This window comes from Acinonyx jubatus, chromosome D3 (genome assembly GCF_027475565.1).
Source record: "Acinonyx jubatus isolate Ajub_Pintada_27869175 chromosome D3, VMU_Ajub_asm_v1.0, whole genome shotgun sequence".
Taxonomy (NCBI): Eukaryota; Metazoa; Chordata; class Mammalia; order Carnivora; family Felidae; genus Acinonyx; species Acinonyx jubatus.
In genome coordinates this window covers 42,369,343-42,388,090 of record NC_069392.1, presented here as the reverse complement: position 1 = coordinate 42,388,090, position 18,748 = coordinate 42,369,343, and the positions used below count along the sequence as shown (strand labels likewise).

General features: G+C 36.8%; 1 protein-coding gene across 1 annotated transcript in view; it reads right to left on the bottom strand.

Moving 5' to 3' along the window:
* THOC1 (THO complex subunit 1) overlaps positions 1-18,748 on the bottom strand; it is a 52,158-nt gene that overhangs the window by 6,551 nt on the left and 26,859 nt on the right. Inside the window, exons 10-17 of the mRNA XM_015066573.3 lie at positions 16,577-16,685; positions 14,294-14,425; positions 5,800-5,900; positions 4,293-4,359; positions 4,044-4,094; positions 3,882-3,952; positions 2,936-3,031; positions 2,295-2,360 (exon numbers count right to left, since the gene is read on the bottom strand). Coding sequence (XP_014922059.1) covers positions 2,295-2,360; positions 2,936-3,031; positions 3,882-3,952; positions 4,044-4,094; positions 4,293-4,359; positions 5,800-5,900; positions 14,294-14,425; positions 16,577-16,685 — 693 coding nt within the window. The remainder of the gene's footprint in view (positions 1-2,294; positions 2,361-2,935; positions 3,032-3,881; positions 3,953-4,043; positions 4,095-4,292; positions 4,360-5,799; positions 5,901-14,293; positions 14,426-16,576; positions 16,686-18,748) is intronic.

Below are 18,748 nucleotides of genomic sequence, written 5' to 3'. Positions count from 1 at the left end.
TCAAAATGAAGTATCAAGATTGTGAACTGGTTAATCCTTATTTAGACTTATTTCTTTAGAAACAAGGTTTAGAAGATCTATGTATTTCTGATGCATTTTTTTACCTTTATGCAGTGATTGTCGTTATTTTTAATAATGCTTTCTGCCTTTAAAACTCTATCTGATATCCATATAACTAATTGTCATTTGTCATACATCATACATATATTTTTTAGTTTCAACCCTTCCATATCCTTATGTTTAAGGTGTTTCTTATAAACAACATATAGATGGACTTTTAAAATAGAATACTAACTTCTAGGGGTGCCTGGATGGCTCTTTTGGTTAAGCATCTAACTTTGGCTTAGGTCATGATCTCGCAGTTCTGGCTCCACCTGCTTGGGATTCTCTCTCTCCCTCTTTCTCTGCCCTACCAACCGCCGCCCCCCCCCCCCCCCCCCCCGCCAACTTGCTGTTTCTCTCTCTCTCAAAATAATAAAAAATATATACTGACTAATATCTTTGAACTAGGAAGTCCATTTCCATTTATTGTTATATGTGAATTTCTTTTAACTGTATAATTTTATGCTTTCCATTACGTGTTTCTTATGTGGCTTTTCCTCGCCTATTTTTATTTGATTGCTTGAATCTTCTATATTTCCTTGTATCGTCATTTCAAAGTTACACATTCTATTTGTTTTACATACTTAACAAGCATGTTTTACTGGAAGTCTAGTTACTATCTCTACCTTCATCTGTAACATTCTTTAATTCTTCTGATCACTCCCTGTTACTTTTATCAAATGTTAGTTCTACCTTTTAAAATAATCCCCAAATAGTAATTACTACTGTTTTATACAGTGAATTCTTGATGAGATTTATTCATGTTTACCAATGTCTTTGAATAGCAATCCTTCTTGTAATTTACTCAGTGTTTCTGGGTTCCATTTCCTTGACAGCTTTTTTAGTAAGGACTGTTGATAATATATTGTTTTAATCTGAAAGTAACTTTACTTCTCAATCACTCCTTCCTGATTGATCTACTGTAACTTGTTACAGAATTCTGGGTTGACACCTTCTCTTAACACTCATTCTGGTTTCTTTTGTTCTTAAAGTCAGCTGTCAGTCTAATTTTGTTTTTTTGCAGGTAGTCTGGTTTTTCTCTTGGGTGATTTTACAACAATATGTAGAAATATGGATTTATTTTGTTTATCCTACTTAAGACTTGTACTTGAACCTAAGAATTTATGCCTATTCTCAGTTCTGAAAAATCCTCAGTCATTATCTTGATTATGGTCTCTTTCTCATTCTCTATTTCCTCATTCTGTGGTTGATTTTTACTCTTTTGTATTTTCTAACTCTTGATCCCTTTTACTGTTCTGGGTGATTTCTTAATCATTAATTCTTATTTCCACCTGTGTCTATTGCTAGATTATTTGTTTTTTCAAATTTGCTTGGTCCTTTTTCAGAGTGTCATGTTCCTTTTTAAAATTTTTAATTCCTTCTTTTATGTCTTTAGCTATCTTAAATATACTTATTTTAAGCTGTATTTACCTGATGGTTTTATTACCTGAAGTGGTTGTCTAAGTTCTGTTGTTCTATCTGCTGATTCTTTCTCATGGTAGGTTGTTTTCTCGAATGTTTTAAGTGTGGATGGTTATCTTATCAGACTTTATCTGGAGGATCCTTGTATGGCTTAGGTTGAAAGTGTGACCTCCAGAAAGATTTTTATCATCAGACTGAGACATTTTAATTCACCCTTAACTTCGGGGTTCCTTTGAACTGCAGGTAGGATAAATTTAAATTGTAGGACTGCATGACAGTAGACTTGTTATAATTTCTCGGGGAGTACTTTTTCCTTTTCACCCACACCCCAGGTAGAAATGGACAAGCTTGTTCCTGTGCCAGTGAGCAAATCCTTCTTCCTTAATCTGTTCTTTTACGTTCAGTGCAGTGCTTCAAAGGCCTGAAATTTACTCAAGGGAAACTCCATTGCAAATGTGTGCAGGCCTAAGGCCTTACCTTCTGTCGTTCTGTAGCTCTTACAACCCAAGTTCCCTGGCTCCCCAAAGTGGAAATCATTTGCAGATTTCTCAGCTAGAAGCAACCATATTAGCTCATACTTCGGTTTTCAGTTCCCTCTTCTTTTATGAATTTGTATTGCCTTGTGATTTCTAAAATTATTCTGCCAGTGCTTCTAGGTGTTTCATGATGGGAAACCATACTCTGCTGTGCCAAAGTCAACACAATAAATTCATTTCATTCACTTGACATGTGAGAAAAGCAATACTTCATGTGAAACATTTTAAACTTGCCTTGTCTCTGATTTGCAAGCTTCCATGTTATCAGGACAGAGATTCCAAAGCCTTGTTAACTCCTCACTACAAAACAGACACATAAATACATTTTTTTATGGACATTATCCTCATATGCCTTAAAATTGTAAAAAATACTTAAACAGTGAATTTTTAGGTGGTGACAGAATGAGTTTTAATTTCTTCGTTAAATTTTGCTATTTAGCAAATTTTCTATATAAGCATATATTTAATGATTACAATCGTTTGTTTTTTCTAAAAATATTCAAGTAGAGTATAAAGCAATGAATAATTAACTGGAAAGTAACAGAAACTGAAGCACTGTGGTACCTTACAGCAGCTGGAAATGAGCTGGATCATTCTAACAGTGACTGTATTGTCTATGACATGGAAAAAAATGGCACAGCCTAGAGCCATGGATTTTGGGAGCAAGAAACAAAATGGAAGCTTATCTATCTGCATGAGTCCATGTAATGGGCCATCGAGATTGACAGTGTGTGGTCTGCTTTAGTCATCTATGTATGCACCAAACGCAAAACACTTGAAAAACACAAAAACTGGAGAGTGCTTACAGTAACATCTTCAAAATATAAAAAAACTAATACCATCCCACATAGGAGATGGTATTAAGGTTAACCTACTTTCCCATTAGAATCTTTTTGTTGGGTCCTTTCCCTAGGAAGTCCTCTGGTGCCGTTCTCTTGCGAGCTACTCTTGTTGGCTTGGTGTCTGATGTTCTGTGGTGAACAAAACACACTGGACTTACAAATGGATAGCACACATAAAAGTGTTTAATGTAAAAGAAAATTCAGTTCTTGTTTTCTTCCCATAAAAACATCAAAGCTTCATATTATTATAAAACAATCATTAGAAGACAAAAATCCCACACCAGGGAACAAATTGCAAGGAGTGGATATATATAGCATTTTAAAAATAATAATAATAATTTGTTCTGGGAACTTAATGACAAGAAATCTAAGGTGAAAAATTCAACTAGAAGTAAATCAGGGTTAACTGCAAGGCTCAGTTGGTTAAGCATCTGACTCTAGATTTCAGCTCGGGTCATGATCTCATGGTTTCTGGGTTCATGTTGAGCTCTGTGCTGACACAGCTGGGATTCTCTCTCTCCCTCCCTGCCCCTCCCCTGCCTGCTCACACTCTGACTCTCTCCCTCAAAATAAAAATAAATTAAAAAAACAAATAAAATGATTATATTCTTGTTAATTCATTTATTTATTTCAATAAATATGTATTTGAGAGAGAGAGAGAGAGAGACAGAGCATGAGCAGGGGAGGGAAAGAGCGAGAGGGAGACACAGAATCCAAAGCAGGCTCCAGGCTCTGAGCTGTTAGCACAGAGCCTGATGTGGGGCCCAAATTCATGAGCCGTGAGATTATGACCTGAACCAAAGTCGGACCCTTAAGTGACTGAACTACTCAGATGCCCCCAAATGGTTGTATTCTTATACAGTTCTACTTACACTTTTTAATATGTAATACACATATACATATATCCATAATGTGAAATAATGTCAAATGATATTTTGAAATACCTTTCTCATACTGCTTGAGATGCGTATATATTTACCTTTCTTTCACAAAACTTGGGCAGCCTTCATTTTTCCACGAGTTCCAGTTTTCTTCAGTGTTTAATATATGCTGGGAAAAACAAAGAAATTATATTTATATAATGAAGACCTTTGAAATTCTATTTGGTGCTACGAAGACTATGTAAATATAAAACACATACCTCTACCATCTTTGAAAATCTTTCTCCATCGGGGGGGTTTTCAGATAGTAGCTGTGATTAGAAAGAATATACTAAGCTTTCAACAACTTTCTGCATCATAGGTGTGGTTTGTAGGCAGGGAACCAAGAAGTGTTTGTGATCTTGTACCTGAGCTTAACTTTATCCTTATTTTCCTATTTGGGGCTGAAACAAAGAAAATTCTAAATTTCCATTTTGTTCAATCATGGGTTTGTTGCATGTTGAACTTACTTGATAAACTGATTTTGTAGTATCTTCAATCCACAGTGATTGCTCATCAGTTAAAACATAGTTTGAACTAGGAAACAAAGCAATAAAAGCACACTTAAGTTACAGCAATGTGTATTCAATTTTAAGGCTTATATACTATCTTATAAAAACCCAAGGCCTATAACAGATAAGTTAACCAGACTGTAAACAGTGTCAGAAGTTACCAAGATATGAATAGGATTATAAGAGAAAATTCTTGCACTTCACTTAAGATGATCAGAATTGAAGACATGAAGGTGTATAAAGGAGAACACTCAATCTGATTAACTATGAACAGAGCAATGAAGGTTTCCTAAAATAAATTTAATGTGGAATGAAAACCTCTGAGACAATATTAACATATTCTTCTACAAGGTGCACATCCAGATAAAGCATGCTACATTTCTTTAAAAGGCAATCAAAACACAATGAATAAAAAAAAAACCCACCCCTAGAGAAGGGTGAAGGCAGACCCAGTGTTAATGGGTGCCATTAATTAGGCTCTCACTATGCACTAGGTGCTTTACTGCCAGCCCGTAAATAGTGGTAAGACTACTGTGCCAGGATCTGAGCACTTTACACACATTATTCATTTAATTCTAGAATGAGGATCTGTGTGTATTCAACAGAGGCCATAAAGGCTCAGTGATTTGCCCAAGACAACAAAGCTTGAATTCAAACCTAGGTCTGGCTCCAAAGTCCTTGATCTTTCCACCAAACTATATTAAAACTCAACAATAGCAGGATAAAAAAAATAACGTTTTTGAGTACTTGCTATTTGTTATATTAAAATCAAAAGCCTGAAAGGGCTGAACTGCACATAGTGATTGATGAAAGCGGGATTCAAAGCCAGCAGGTAGTGAAGACACAGTCTTCACACAACTAATAAATACAACACTGCTTTGCAGCTTAGAAGTGCCATTGAGTAATGATGAACTCTACTTGAGTTATGGATAGGACAAGAGGAAGTGGTCTGTGCTGCAGGTGGAGGTACTCAGGAAGTAGAGGAACTGATCAGGTTTTCTGAAACTCCAAAGAAACTGGAACTCCTCTGTGCTTCAAAGATTTACTTTATTCTTTTGAGTTCTAAAGGCTTAAGACAGCTCCACATCTTGTGAGAGAAGTATTATGGATTTACTCTGCAAATCAGGCTTGGAGAAGGTCTGAGTGAGGTGAAAGGGGAACAGTGGATGTCTGGAACAGAGAGACCTGCACCCACACAACGGGGGGACCCCTAGGAAGCCCTGGCGCTCATCAGGAGAGACTTACACTGATAGTAGATCCAGTCAATACCTTTCTCTAAAACAAATATCCTAACATCTTGTATCTCTAACAAAAGCGTCTGATTATCTAGTGTTGCCGCAAAAGGAAGGTTTCAGGGATGTGACCCTTATAAATTAAATGAGTCTGACACATAGGAAAAATACATCAGTAAGTCCTCTTTTAGAAAGGACTATTTAGAAATCATTTACTACTCATATTAACTTACCTTTTGAATTTGACTTGCCCCTTGAGATACTGGAATAAAATGAGGTATTGCAACAGGATGTGTCGGCGAAAATTACTGTCACTCAGTTGTAAATCCATCAACTAGTTGAAAAACAAAACACACAACACAAAACACATTAAATTCAAGTTTTGCCTAAAGGTACAGGTTATTCTACTACAGAAATGAAAGATTTTAATTAAAAAAATATTTACTGAGGGCTCACTGAATATGAGGCATTACTGCACAAGCCCTAGGACAGAGGAGCAAAGGCTTCAGATTTTTAAACTATTTTATGCCATGAGATATTTATTTCGGTAGATAGCACTGTTACATCTGTGGTTCTGAAGTCAAGATACAGCAAACCAGAAATATAAAAAGGTAAAAATAAGACTACCACTTTCTCACATATAAAGAAATAATGGCTAAAGAGTGATCCATGTACAGATAATAACAAGGGATGGTGCTCATTTCCGTAGCCCTACAAAATGCCTATGACAGAGCTGGTGCTCAGTAATAAACAAGGAAGTAAGAGTGAAGAATCATCTGGGAATTAAGTGGACTATTATATTTTAGAGAAAACTGTATCATACTTGTATTATCACACAATCTGCATTAGAAAGGACATGAAGGTCACTCACAAGGATGTTCTTCAACAACCCTGTCCTGAGGGTGGTCTATAAGAATGACCTCCAATGATGAAGGCAGTCATTCTGATTATGTCCCTAGAGTATTGAAGGAATGCTGAGAGCTTGTTTGGAGATTCTAGCAGAGAAGTGCAGCTACTTGTATACCCTTGACCGAAGAACGGTCCTCCTCTATTGGGTAAGGTCGTCCTCTTCGACTGAGCGCACAGCTTCGGGAGGGACACACATGGAGCGGTGAGGAAGGGGACACCCGCCTCGCCAGCTACATCAGCCGAATCAATCCTGGCAATCAATGGGGTGACAGATGTTGCAGCCAGATCACCCTCATATCCAAGGAATATGGAAACCTGTATCCACAAACTTGTGCTGCTTCAGCCTTCTAGAGCTAAAGCAACAATGGGGAGCTGCTGCCTTATTTAATTACATTAATTATTATTTAAAAAAAATTTTAATGTTTATTTATTTTTGAGAGAGAACACAAGCTGGGGAGGGGCAGAGAGAGTGAGAGACACAGAATCCGAAGCAGGCTCCAGACTCCTAGCTGTCAGCCCAGAGCCTGATGCGGGGCTCAAACCCATGAACTGTGAGATCATGACCTGAGCCGAAGTCAGACACTGAACGGACTGAGTCCCCCAGGCGCCCTGGGAGCTACCTTATTTTAAATGGATAACCAACCAAGAAGACACCTGAAAGCCCGAGGAATGGAATCCAGTTGAAGGTCCCAGGTTCCTTTGGCTATGCTTCCAACTACCTAACATTCACTAGCCACTTCCTCCTTTCTAAACATGACTGGCCTTCCAATCCTCACCTTTAGGTATTGAACCTTTTATTCTATTATTTATCATATCAAATTTCTCAACCCAAATTGAATGGCACAGTCTCTTGACTTCCTTTCCTCTCCTAGATGACCTCACCATCCCTACCCAGACTCTCAAGTTCCTTGACCTCAGCTCCAGGGACAGGCATAGCTCTGCTGTGGCCCCACTGCTATGGACAAAAGCTGGAGCCGGTTATTACTTACAGCTACCCCAGCTCTGAAACCCTCAATTCACAATCCTCTCACCATAGCCTCTGATTCTTCCAGTCTCTCAGTTGTCCCAGGACCTGAGACCTTAAGTCCTTTGAATCATCTATTTTCTGCCTGTTAGTCCCATTCTGTTCTTATAGTAATCCTATTTTGATTAAGATAAGGGGTCAACAAACCTTCTTTAGATGGTAAATATTTTAGGCTATGTGAGCCAAGAGGCATATTATATTATGTAGGTACTTATGTAAACATATTAAAATATAAAATAAAGCAAGCAGTGGGTCAGATTTAGCCTGCGGCTGTAGCTGGCTGAGTCCTGGTCCTGACTTTCTGGTTTCTTTCTTCAACCATTTTCTTGCCAACTTCCTCAACACCTTTGTGCCATACTTCTGTCACATCTACCGGGCAAAACAGCAACACCAGATCGAACCAAGTTACTCACCTTCCCTCTATCAACACGAAGGCTTCCCATGGAGGTTGCAGATGGAGCTACTTGAAAGAAAATACAAACCACATAGCTCTGCAGATGGTATCCCCCTATGCTACTGCCTCTAACTTAAAATTCTGGTCTCTAATCAGTGATCTTTCTTTATTCTCCAAGGCTGTAATTCTTTCCTCTTCTCCACAGCAATTACTGCAAACCCTTTCAACATACTACAAGCATTACTTAACTACCCTTCTACTCTCAGTACATCAACTACCTCCACCTTCAATGAAAATATTTCAATAAATTGGAAGCTTCACCCACATCCTTGTTTTCACCTTTTTTCTTCTGTCTCAACATCTTCATTGCTAAAGGTAATCCTTCCATTTGGAAGTTCCAATCTCCCTAAGTTAACTGAGTCCCATCAGTTAACCCCCCTTTCTTCAACCCTTTCTTCTTTCCAAGCTCCTTTCTATTAGCATTAAGTAACTTCTCTCAAAGAGATCCTCAGCCTCCCCTCATATTCCCTAACAGCCAAACTTCTTGAAAGAACTGTTTCCAATTCACCCCTCAACCTGCACAATCTGTGGCTTTCTGTTTACCAATTTACTGTTTTTGCCAAGATCACCAATGACTTACTTGTTGTTAAATCCAACTGTGTCCCCCCACCCGCCCACAATGAACATTTTTTTCAGAGTCCTCATCCTACTTGATATGCTTGGCTTCCACAAGGTCACACTTTTCTAGTTTTTCTCCAATTTCACTGGCTACTCTTCAAGCTTCTTCCTCTCCCGGACTCCCCCGCCCCTTAAATGTTGATTTTCTTCAGGATTCTGCATGATGCTGCATAATGTTTTCTTCTCTCTCCAGTCTGTATTTTCCTTTAATTACTACATACAGCTGGTAACTATACCATATACCAAATCTATACTCTCATCCTAGACCCTGTTGCTAAACTCCAAATCTGTATACTTACAAAGCTACTACATATCTACTTGAATGTTCAACTGACACTTGATCAGATTTCATGTCCAAAGTAAAACACACTTATTTTGCCCATGAAACCCGATTTTCTCCAGTGAGAGGTTCCACCCTCCATCTATTTGCCTAAGCAACTTGAGGAAGACTGCCTGGAAAAAGCACAACTATAAACTATAGGAGCAAATCTTGAGTTGGAGAGTATGTGACAAGAAAGAAAACGGGAGGTACCAAGACTCTAAGTCCAGTAAAAGACTCGTCTGTTTGAAGACCTTAAGTAGTTCAGCCAGTCGGGAATACAAACAAGCCTCCTGGCTTGGAGAGATGAACTGAAATGGCTAGCGTTGTGTACAAACTCTTCATCTATCTTGGGCTTTTGGTCTCCCACGTTTCTTTTTTAAATTTTATTTTTTATTTTATTTTATTTTATTTTAATTTAATTTAATTTTATTTTAATTTAGAGAGAGACAAAGACAGCGTGAGCAGGGGAAGGGCAGAGACAGAGAGGCAGACAAGAATGTGAAGCAGGCTCCAGGCTCTGAGCTGTCAGCACAGAGCCTGACACAGGGCTTGAACTCACGAAACTGTGAGGTCATGACCTGAACCGAAGTCGGACACTTAACCTACTAAGCCATCCAGGCACCCCTCCCACATTTATTTTTTATGCTAGAATATAGTTTTTGATGGAAATAGTGGACTGAAAACAGGAGTCAACAAGACATTGAATCGGAGGTGGGAAGGGACCAGTATGATCAGTCAAGCTAACTGCTTCACACTATGCTTATGGAAACTATAAGCTCTGAAAGATCATGCAGCTAGTGACAGAACTGAGACTAAAACTGACACGCTCAAGTGCATTATTTCTTCCTTAATGTATATTTTCTAGTTCTACTTTTCTTTAGTTATTTAGAAAATTACAGCATTTACATCATGCAACGGGTCAAATATTTCTTATTTCTTTGTTTTGTTTCTTGAACAAAGGGTCTTTTTATCATCCTTAGCTTTTACTGCACATCTCAGCTCAGGCCTTTCAGCCTTCCTGATTATTATTCTAAACCTAAAAAGGATCATGCTATTCTTATTTATCTTTATGTGCCTTTCTGTTAATAAACTGTACATGTAAATAATATTCCTGGTAAAATTAAACTGAAGTATGAAATATCCCATTTCTATCATTTATACAAAGTACTTTAAAAATCTGTGCTAGAAAAAAAATTAAGAGCATTCTCATTAAAATCTTAATTTGTCATTATTAACACATTAGCTGATATCAAATTATCTAATTTTTAAATTATGAAAAATTTTAAATGTCAAAAAGGTACAGTTAAGTAATATAACATTCATGTCCCTCTATCCAGTGACATGTCAAATCCTAACATTTTTACCTGTTCCACATTTGTTAAAGAAATAGATATTATCGAAACTGTTAAGCCCTCCTCTGTAACCTCCCTCTTCTGCTCCCCTCTCCCTTCCTCTTCTATTGTAAGCACTATCATGTATTTGGTGTTTATGATTCTAATGCAGATTTCACATTATTGCTACATAAGTAGTCATCTATAAATAACATATTGAGGTATTTTGCATGTTTTCAAACTCTATACATATTATTCTGCAATAAACTATTTTCACACGACATTATAACTGAAATTTATACAACTTAATACATGTAACATAATTTGGGGGTTGGCAAATTTCAGTTAAGGGCCAATTAGTAAATTATTTTAGGCTTTGTGGATGATACAATCTTCATCACAACTACGACTTTCTGCTGTGGCAGTACAAATCAGCCATAGACAACAGGTGGATGTTATAGCATGGGTGTGAGGCAATAAAACTGATTTATAAAAACAGGTGGCAAGCTAGATTTGCCAATCTCTGCTCTAGTTAACCCACTTTCAGTGCTTTGTGGAACTCTACTGCATAAATTTACCGTAATTTACCAGCCTCCTGCTTATGAACATTTAGATTGTTTCCAAACTTCCACCTACAAACACATAATTTACAAACAATGAGTCTTCTTAATTATTTCCTTGTGCATGTGTGTGATTCCCTAGGGGCCACATCTAGGAACAGAAGTTTTAATTTTGCTAGTTATAAAATTGCTCTGCAAAGTGGTTGAATCAATTTATACTTCAACCAGCATGTATGAAAGCGTCCTTTCCCACACCTTTGCAAATACCATTTGTTGTTAGGCTTTTCTGCTTTTGTCAATTTGGTGTGAAACGACTGCCTCATCATTTTAATTCCTTTGGCTATTAGAGATGGTTAGCATCTTTTATAAGCTTATCAGTGATTTAGGTTTCTGTATGTGCAATCTACCTGCACATACCATCTTTCCAGTTTTCCACTGGCTTGTCTTTTTATTGACAGAATGTTCAGAATATTAATCTTCTTCAGTTATACAGGTGATGAAGATCTTCCAGTTTGTGGCTGTTTTTTCACTTTGGTATGGTTTTTTCTATGGTATCTTTTTAAAAAAAATTTTTTTTAATGTTTATTTATTTTTGACAGAGAGAGAAAGAGCATGAACAGGGGAGGGGCAGAGAGAAAGGGAGACACAGAATCCGAAGCAGGCCCCAGGCTCTGAGCCATCAGCACAGAGCCCAACGCAAGGCTCGAACTCACAGACCGCGAGATCATGAACTGAGCTGAAGTCGGACACTCAACCGACTGAGCCACCCAGGCGCCCCTCTATGGTATCTTTTACTATTCAAACTTTTATGTTTTCATATTAACTATATTGGTATTTTCCCTCATGACTGGTGCTGTGACTTGAGAAATCTTTCCCTGCTCCGAATGTACACATTTTATACATATATTTAAATGTTTCAGTTCTGCTTTTCTCATTTAGACTTAAGAATTTTTTTAATGTTTATTTTTGAGAGAGAGACAGAGAGAGGGAGGGAGGGAGGGGAGGGGTGGGGGAGTGGCAAAGAGAGGAAGACACAGAATCTGAAGCAGGCTCCAGGCTCTGAACTGTCTGACAGAGTCTGACATGGAGCCTGAACTCCCGAATCGTGAGATCATGACCTGAGCCGAAGTCGGACACTTAACTGAGTCACCCAGGTGCCCCTCTCCTTTAGACTTTTAATTAAGTTGGAATTCAGCTTTGTGCATGTAATAAGGTATGAATTGAATTGTATTTTTTTCCATATGAGTGAGCTGTCCAAGCAACATTTATTAAGAATAATCCATCTTGGGGTGCCTGGGTGGCTCAGTTGGTTAAGCATCCAATTCTTGGTTTCAGGTCAGGCCATGATCTCACAGTTTGTGAGTTCAAGCTCCATGTGGGGCTCTGCGCTAGCAGCATGGAGCCTGCTTGGGATTCTGTCTCCCTCTCTGTCCCTTCCCCCAGCCCTCTCTCTCTCAAAAAAAATAAACATTAAAAAAAGGAATAATCCATCTTTTCCTCACTAATCTGTAATGTAACTTTTGTATCTCAAACTTCAGTTTGTGCTTTCTATTTTTCTAGTTTTTTTTTTTCCTTCTTTATACCTGTACTAATAATTGCTTTACTGTTTCAATTACTAGAGCATTACAGGTCTTAATATCTGATAGGGCAATTGTTTCCAATTTCTTCCAATTTTTCTTAGTACTCTTGGCTTTTCAGAAGAACTTTAATATCAACTTTTCCTTCTTCCTAGAGAATACCCTTTAGAAGTTTTTCAAAAAGAAGGTCTTAGAGAAGTATGTTTTCCTGGTCTTTCAATGAGAATCTCTATTTTGTCCATAGTCTTGAGTGCATTTAGCTGGATATAAAATTCTAGATTGATAGGTTTTCTTCTTTAGAACTATAGCATTTCACCACTATCTTCTGGTATCTGTTAACTGTTAGAAATTGGCTAACAAACAGCTGTTCCTTTCTAGTATATTTGTATTTTTTTTTCCCCTTTAGTGGCTTTTAAGGTTGTCTCTTTGTCTCTGCAGTTATAGCATGATGTACTGAAGTATTATTTGTAGCACACATTTAATCTTCGAACTTGGTATTACCTTTAATTCTTTTCAATATACTTTTCCCTCTATTTTGTTCTTTAATAGTTGCTGAAATTTCTCAGTCAACCACACATTGCTCTCAACTGCTCTTTCACATTAACAAGCTAAAAAACCCTGTCTCTGTGTCTTCTGGGTAAACTTAACATTACCTAACATTCATTAGTTCTCTTTTCATCTATGTTCAATCTATAGTTTAATTCTGTGTGTTCTGCTTTGGTTTTGATGATCACATTTTTCATTTCTAAGTCTCTCACTTAGTTGTCATATTGAACCATTCTGTTTCATTTCTGCCTGTTTCAGTTTCACAATTTTTTATTTAGTCTCAATGGATGCTATATAATCAATTATCTCTTTGATTATCCAAAACATGTATTTTTAAAGTCACGATCAGGCTGTGTATCTGGAATAAATACACGTGTATCCCAACAGTTGATTTGGTTGGTGGTATTTCCTAGTATTGAATTTCTTTATAAATTTTGTGAATCATATTGTAATTTAATTGTAATTTGTCAGAGATTTGCATGAGAAGCTTTTGTTTTGGAATGTTTGTTTACTTTCCCTTCTTTCTCTGTACATCCTTTCTTGTCTAGGAGTTTTCCATTTGATTCCATGAGGGTCCCTGGAACCAAGTCTGGAAAAAGTCTTAAGATGAATTCTTGGAGCAACTATTTTATTAGTATATTGAAGATATCACATATTTAGTCACAAAGCTAGCAGACATAAAGCTTGACACAAATCTGTGTCTTTGTTATCCCTAGACCCAGAGTCTCCTATGAATCCACTGCCCTTGGCAGAATACTATTAATATTTTGTCTTAGCTTCTTTTTAAAAGAAGGTAAATTTCAACCTCAGTCCCTGGCTTCAAGCAGTGAATCTGGCTCTGGCCCTTGGTCCCACATGAAACATATCTGGTGTCTACCACTTGTAGCCAAACTCCTGGCTACCACCTGTAGTCAAACTCCTTGTAGCCAAACTCCTAATACAATTATCACTGTATTTGTAGTCAAATGCTCTACCCCTGAGCTATACCCCCCTTAGCATTGCATTTAAATAAAATTTACTTATTAAGCTGTACAAATAAGATTACAGAGAATGTTTAAACACCTTATTTGTACCTAAGGGACAAACTAATTACAAAATATTATCTTCAATAGTGCAAATTAAATCCTAACTTGAGGTTCAAAATATATGCACTTGACAGTAATTAAACTGCAAAATAAGCCTACAAAACAGAAAATGCAGAACTTCTTTCACTTCTGAAATCAAATTAGCCTTACTTGTGGAAGGAAGACACAAGATTCTCAAACTAATACTTACCAGCTTTAACCAAAAATAAAGAAACATTTCTATTAAACTTAAAAACAAGATCAGCTAAATAGAAAAAAAGACGAGTACTTATTATGCTTAGTGAAAAAGAAAAATTTGTACCTTTTCACTTGTTAAAAATTTTGCAAAATACACATGTTCTCCTCCTGCTTTTAATTCTTCCATCTTTTTCCTGGAGGCCTGAGTATCATCTAATTTATAACTCTTAAAAACAGCTAGAACTTCTTCAGAATACTGCAAAGTAAAAATACCAATTAGTTTCATTTGACATTGTGGCCCAATAATTTTTTAAGTGCTTTTCTATATCAAAACACCTAGAATTTACTCACAGTTAACCATGAATGCATATTGTAAAGCATATTAAACAAGAAAAACCATGACGGGAAAATGGGAGTAAAACTACTTGTTATGAGATTTCATTGTATTGTAAAAGTTGGGATAAACCCTCTACTCCTGAAGAAATATCATTTCTTATATAGTTTGTGTAAGGGGCAAATAGAGAAAGTAATGCTTTGAGATTATACAGAAATTTACCATTGAAATTAGCTGTTTAACCAGCTGTGGAAAACATTCAAGCATTTCTTGTGCTAAAATGCTGTGACCAAATAAGACAATGATGTTGAATCCTATCTAGTAACAATTCCAGATGATTTCTCACTCACCACTTAATCTGAACACACACCATGCCACTTTTAAGAGCTACGCATTCACCTTGGATTTTGACTACAACTGAAAAGGACAACTGATTTTTAAGTAGCCAACAAAAAGAAATATAGAGAATTCTTTTTTTAATTTTTTTTTTTAATGTTTATTTATTTTTGAGACAGAGAGAGACAGGGCATGAACGATGGAGGGTCAGAGAGAGAGGGAGACACAGAATCTGAAGCAGGCTCCAGGCTCTGAGCCATCAGCACAGAGCCCGATGCGGGGCTCGAACTCACAAACTGTGAGATCATGACCTGAGCCGAAGTCAGCCGCTCAACCGACTGAACCACCCAGGTGCCCCCAGAGAATTCTTATAAAACAAAGGCTAGCTGTTTTTTTCTGATAGTTTGTAAACCTTTAAAAAATTTTTTTGTTTAAGTTTATTTTGAGAGGGAGAGAGAGAGCACCTGTGGGAGCAGGGGAGGGTCAGAGAGAGAGAGGTGGAGAGAGAATCCCAAGCAGGCTCTGTGCTGCCAGTGCAGTGACTGACACAGGGCTTTAACTTATGAACTGTGACATCATGATCTGAATCCAAATCAAGAGTCTGATGCTTAACAGAATGAGTCACCCAGGTGCTCCAACTTAAAAAAAATTTTTTTTTGTTAAGATTTTATTTTTAAGTAGTCTTTACACTCAAGGTGGGACTGGAACTTAAACCCATGAGGTCAAGAGTTGCATGCTCTACTCAACCGGCAAGGCACCCCTAAGCTTGTTTACCTTAAAAATAAAACTGCCAGTTATTTTACCAGCAAAAAAAAAAAAAAAAGAAAAAGGGTTTATTTGGGAATAGCTGAGAATTGCAATCTGGGACTAGCAAACTACCCACAAAGCCAGACACAAATTTTGGGAGAACAAAGTAGAAGAATGCTCTTTTACAGAATAAAGGAGGAGTTCTGAGGGGCTGTTATAAACTAAAAGTCCACTGGAATAAACTGGGAGTTCAAAGTATAGTGGTTTCTCATTGGCTAAACTGTCGCTATCTCTCACTGGCTGGGCTGTTGCTGGGAGAGGAAGAAATCTTCATGCTGCTGGGACAGTAAAATAGTATAGACTGAAAAGGTCTATCTCTTCCAGCTGGGTCTGAAATTAACAACTAGTGCTGAGTGTAAGAGTTCCCCCTGTTGGTTTCCTGATTCTTCCATTCTAAATGAGGTTTCCTTTTATTAATTTTCACAGGCTATGTGGCTCATGTGGTCTCAGTCACACTACTCAAGTCTGCCATCACGGCACACAAACAGCCATAAGTAATACATAAATGAATGAGTGTGGCTGTGTGCCAATATAACTACAAAAACAAAGAGAAGACTGGATCTGGCCCATGGCCATAGTTTGCAACCCTTGTTCTAACAGGACACTTGAAATAATTTTGTGCAAAGTAAAGACAACATATTTGGCAAATATTCATCAATTTGTGTTGATAATACTATGTAAAAAAAAAAATCAAACCCCAAGGCTGTAATTGCTAACTTTGAAATCCCTAACTCATTTATAAACAACTCCACAAAATTGGCAGTTTAAATACTAATTTACAATTTAGCTTCTGCATTATATTATAAAATAGGCATAAAAACCTAAGAGGTAAAATTATACAATAAAAAGTATGCTGGACAAGAGTCAAGTTTTGCCTCTGCCATAGCTGTAAAACATTGACTTTTGGGTAGTATGTAACTGGCAACTCACCTTAAGAAAAGTTTTCCATGAAATCTTCTCATAGCATTGCACAGGGTTCCTGAAGTAATCTTGAAGTGACCAGAATTTTCGATACAGGTTGTAATCAATTGGAATGGAGCTAATAAAATAAATGTTATATTAAATAAATCATTTAAATTTTTTTAGAAATATCTAAGTGCTCCTAACTTTTCTTAGGTCATAAATCCCTTTAAGAAGCTGATGACAGCTAAGCCCCTTTACCCAGAAAAGTGCACGTTCATACTTAAACTTTTATAAACAATTTCAGGGGATTCATAGACTCTAACAGATCCACTTTACAGTAGCAGAATGCCTGAATTTTGGCCCAATACATGATTATTCAGAATTAAAGACTATGTTTCCTAACCTCTCTTGCAGCTATGTGTGGCCATGTGGTTAATTTCTGGCTATTTGGGAGAAGTCATATGTGCAATTTTGGGGCCATGTTTTACCATTTTCCTATTTCTCTTTCTGCTGGCCATAATGCAGATATGATGATGAGCCACATGGACTATAGGGAAAAAAAGGAAACACCAAGATATGGTGGGATAAGAAGTTAGGAGGAACATAGGTCCCTAGACAATCTTCCTGAGAAATGATATTCTACCAGCTCTGAACTGCCTGTCTCCAGACTTTTACATAAGAAAGAAATCAACTTCCATGTTGTTTAAACTAATGTCACTTTGAACCTATGCTAAAAGACATGGCATCAGACAAGTACATATCAACTCAGTATTACAAAAGTAGGCATTTTCTTTAGGGTTTTTATTATGGCATTACTAATTCAACCTGTAATTTGTTACAAATCTGCAGTGTCAATACACATTCTATTAATTTTTAAATTTACAAAAATTACACTATGTTTTAATTTTAGAAGTTAAACATTTCAGGGGTGCCTGGGTAGCTCAGTCGGTTGAGCGTCCAGCTTCGGCTCAGGTCACAATCTCACTGTGAGTTCGAGCCCCGCGTCAGGCTCTGTGCTGACAGCTCAGAGCCTGGAACCTGTTTCAGATTCTGTGTCTCCCTCTCTCTCTGTTCCTCCCCTGCTGATGCTCTGTCTCTCTCTCTCAAAAATAAATAAACATTAAAAAATTGAAAAAAAAAAAGTTAAACATTTCAGACTTTTTTATCTAAGAGATTTTTGTTTTAACAAAATCATCTATATCATTCAAAATAGCCATTATATAATGTAAAAAAATGCTTGAGGTATGAACTATTTCATATCCTCAAATATCCACACAAATTTTCAACATCACCTCTGTAAAATTAATTTTGTGTGTACTACCTTACTCCATTCTTTCTAAATAAACCTTAATAAATTGAACCTATGGATTATAGTTAGTATTTTCTCTAAGCTTCATGGCCATACAAATATTCCAAGGAAGATTGTAATTTTATGTGCAGAACAGGAAGGGGGGCTTAGTGATCCACAAAGTCTTATGATCTTAAGAGTCTTGCATTCTCTATTCTGGGCAATAATAGAACGTTAATCTTCCACTCTTCATTTTTGACATGGATACATTAAAAATTACTTTTTTGATGACAAGGGAGTGACAGGGACAATATTATAAAGCATTTTAAAGGATTATAGTAAAATAAAATGAGTATAATTTTCATTATGTACTTTAAGAAGTTTTTTGGGAGGGGTAGCGTAATATTTAAAAGACTGAAAAGTGTCTTACTTCCTTTTTATACAAGGATAGAGTAGAAAAGTAAAAAATAATTTGCTAGTGTAAAAATCAGTTTTCTGCAGAAATGTCTGAAAAGGCATTAGTTTTCTAAGAATGACAAAGGGAAAAGTATTTTAGCAAAACATGTGGAAGCACATTTGATGAAGATTCTCACCATAGTACTTTAATTCATATGATTAAGATTACAAACTACAAGTCAGTATCATAAAATACTTGTCTAAAGAATTTCATTAAATTTATAATCAATTGGCACATCAATTAAAACAACCACATACAGTAACAGATTACTTATCTTATAGTCACACTTCTGACAACTCTAACTGTATGGAACAAAGGTGTGAACTTGGAAATAATTGAAAAAAAGTCCTTGGTCTGCAAGGAAACAGCAGTCACAAAGTGCATGCACTTCATTTTACAAAAGAGGCTGAAATTATCCTTGAATTATGCTTACCCAGATTACAACAGCTTTGAA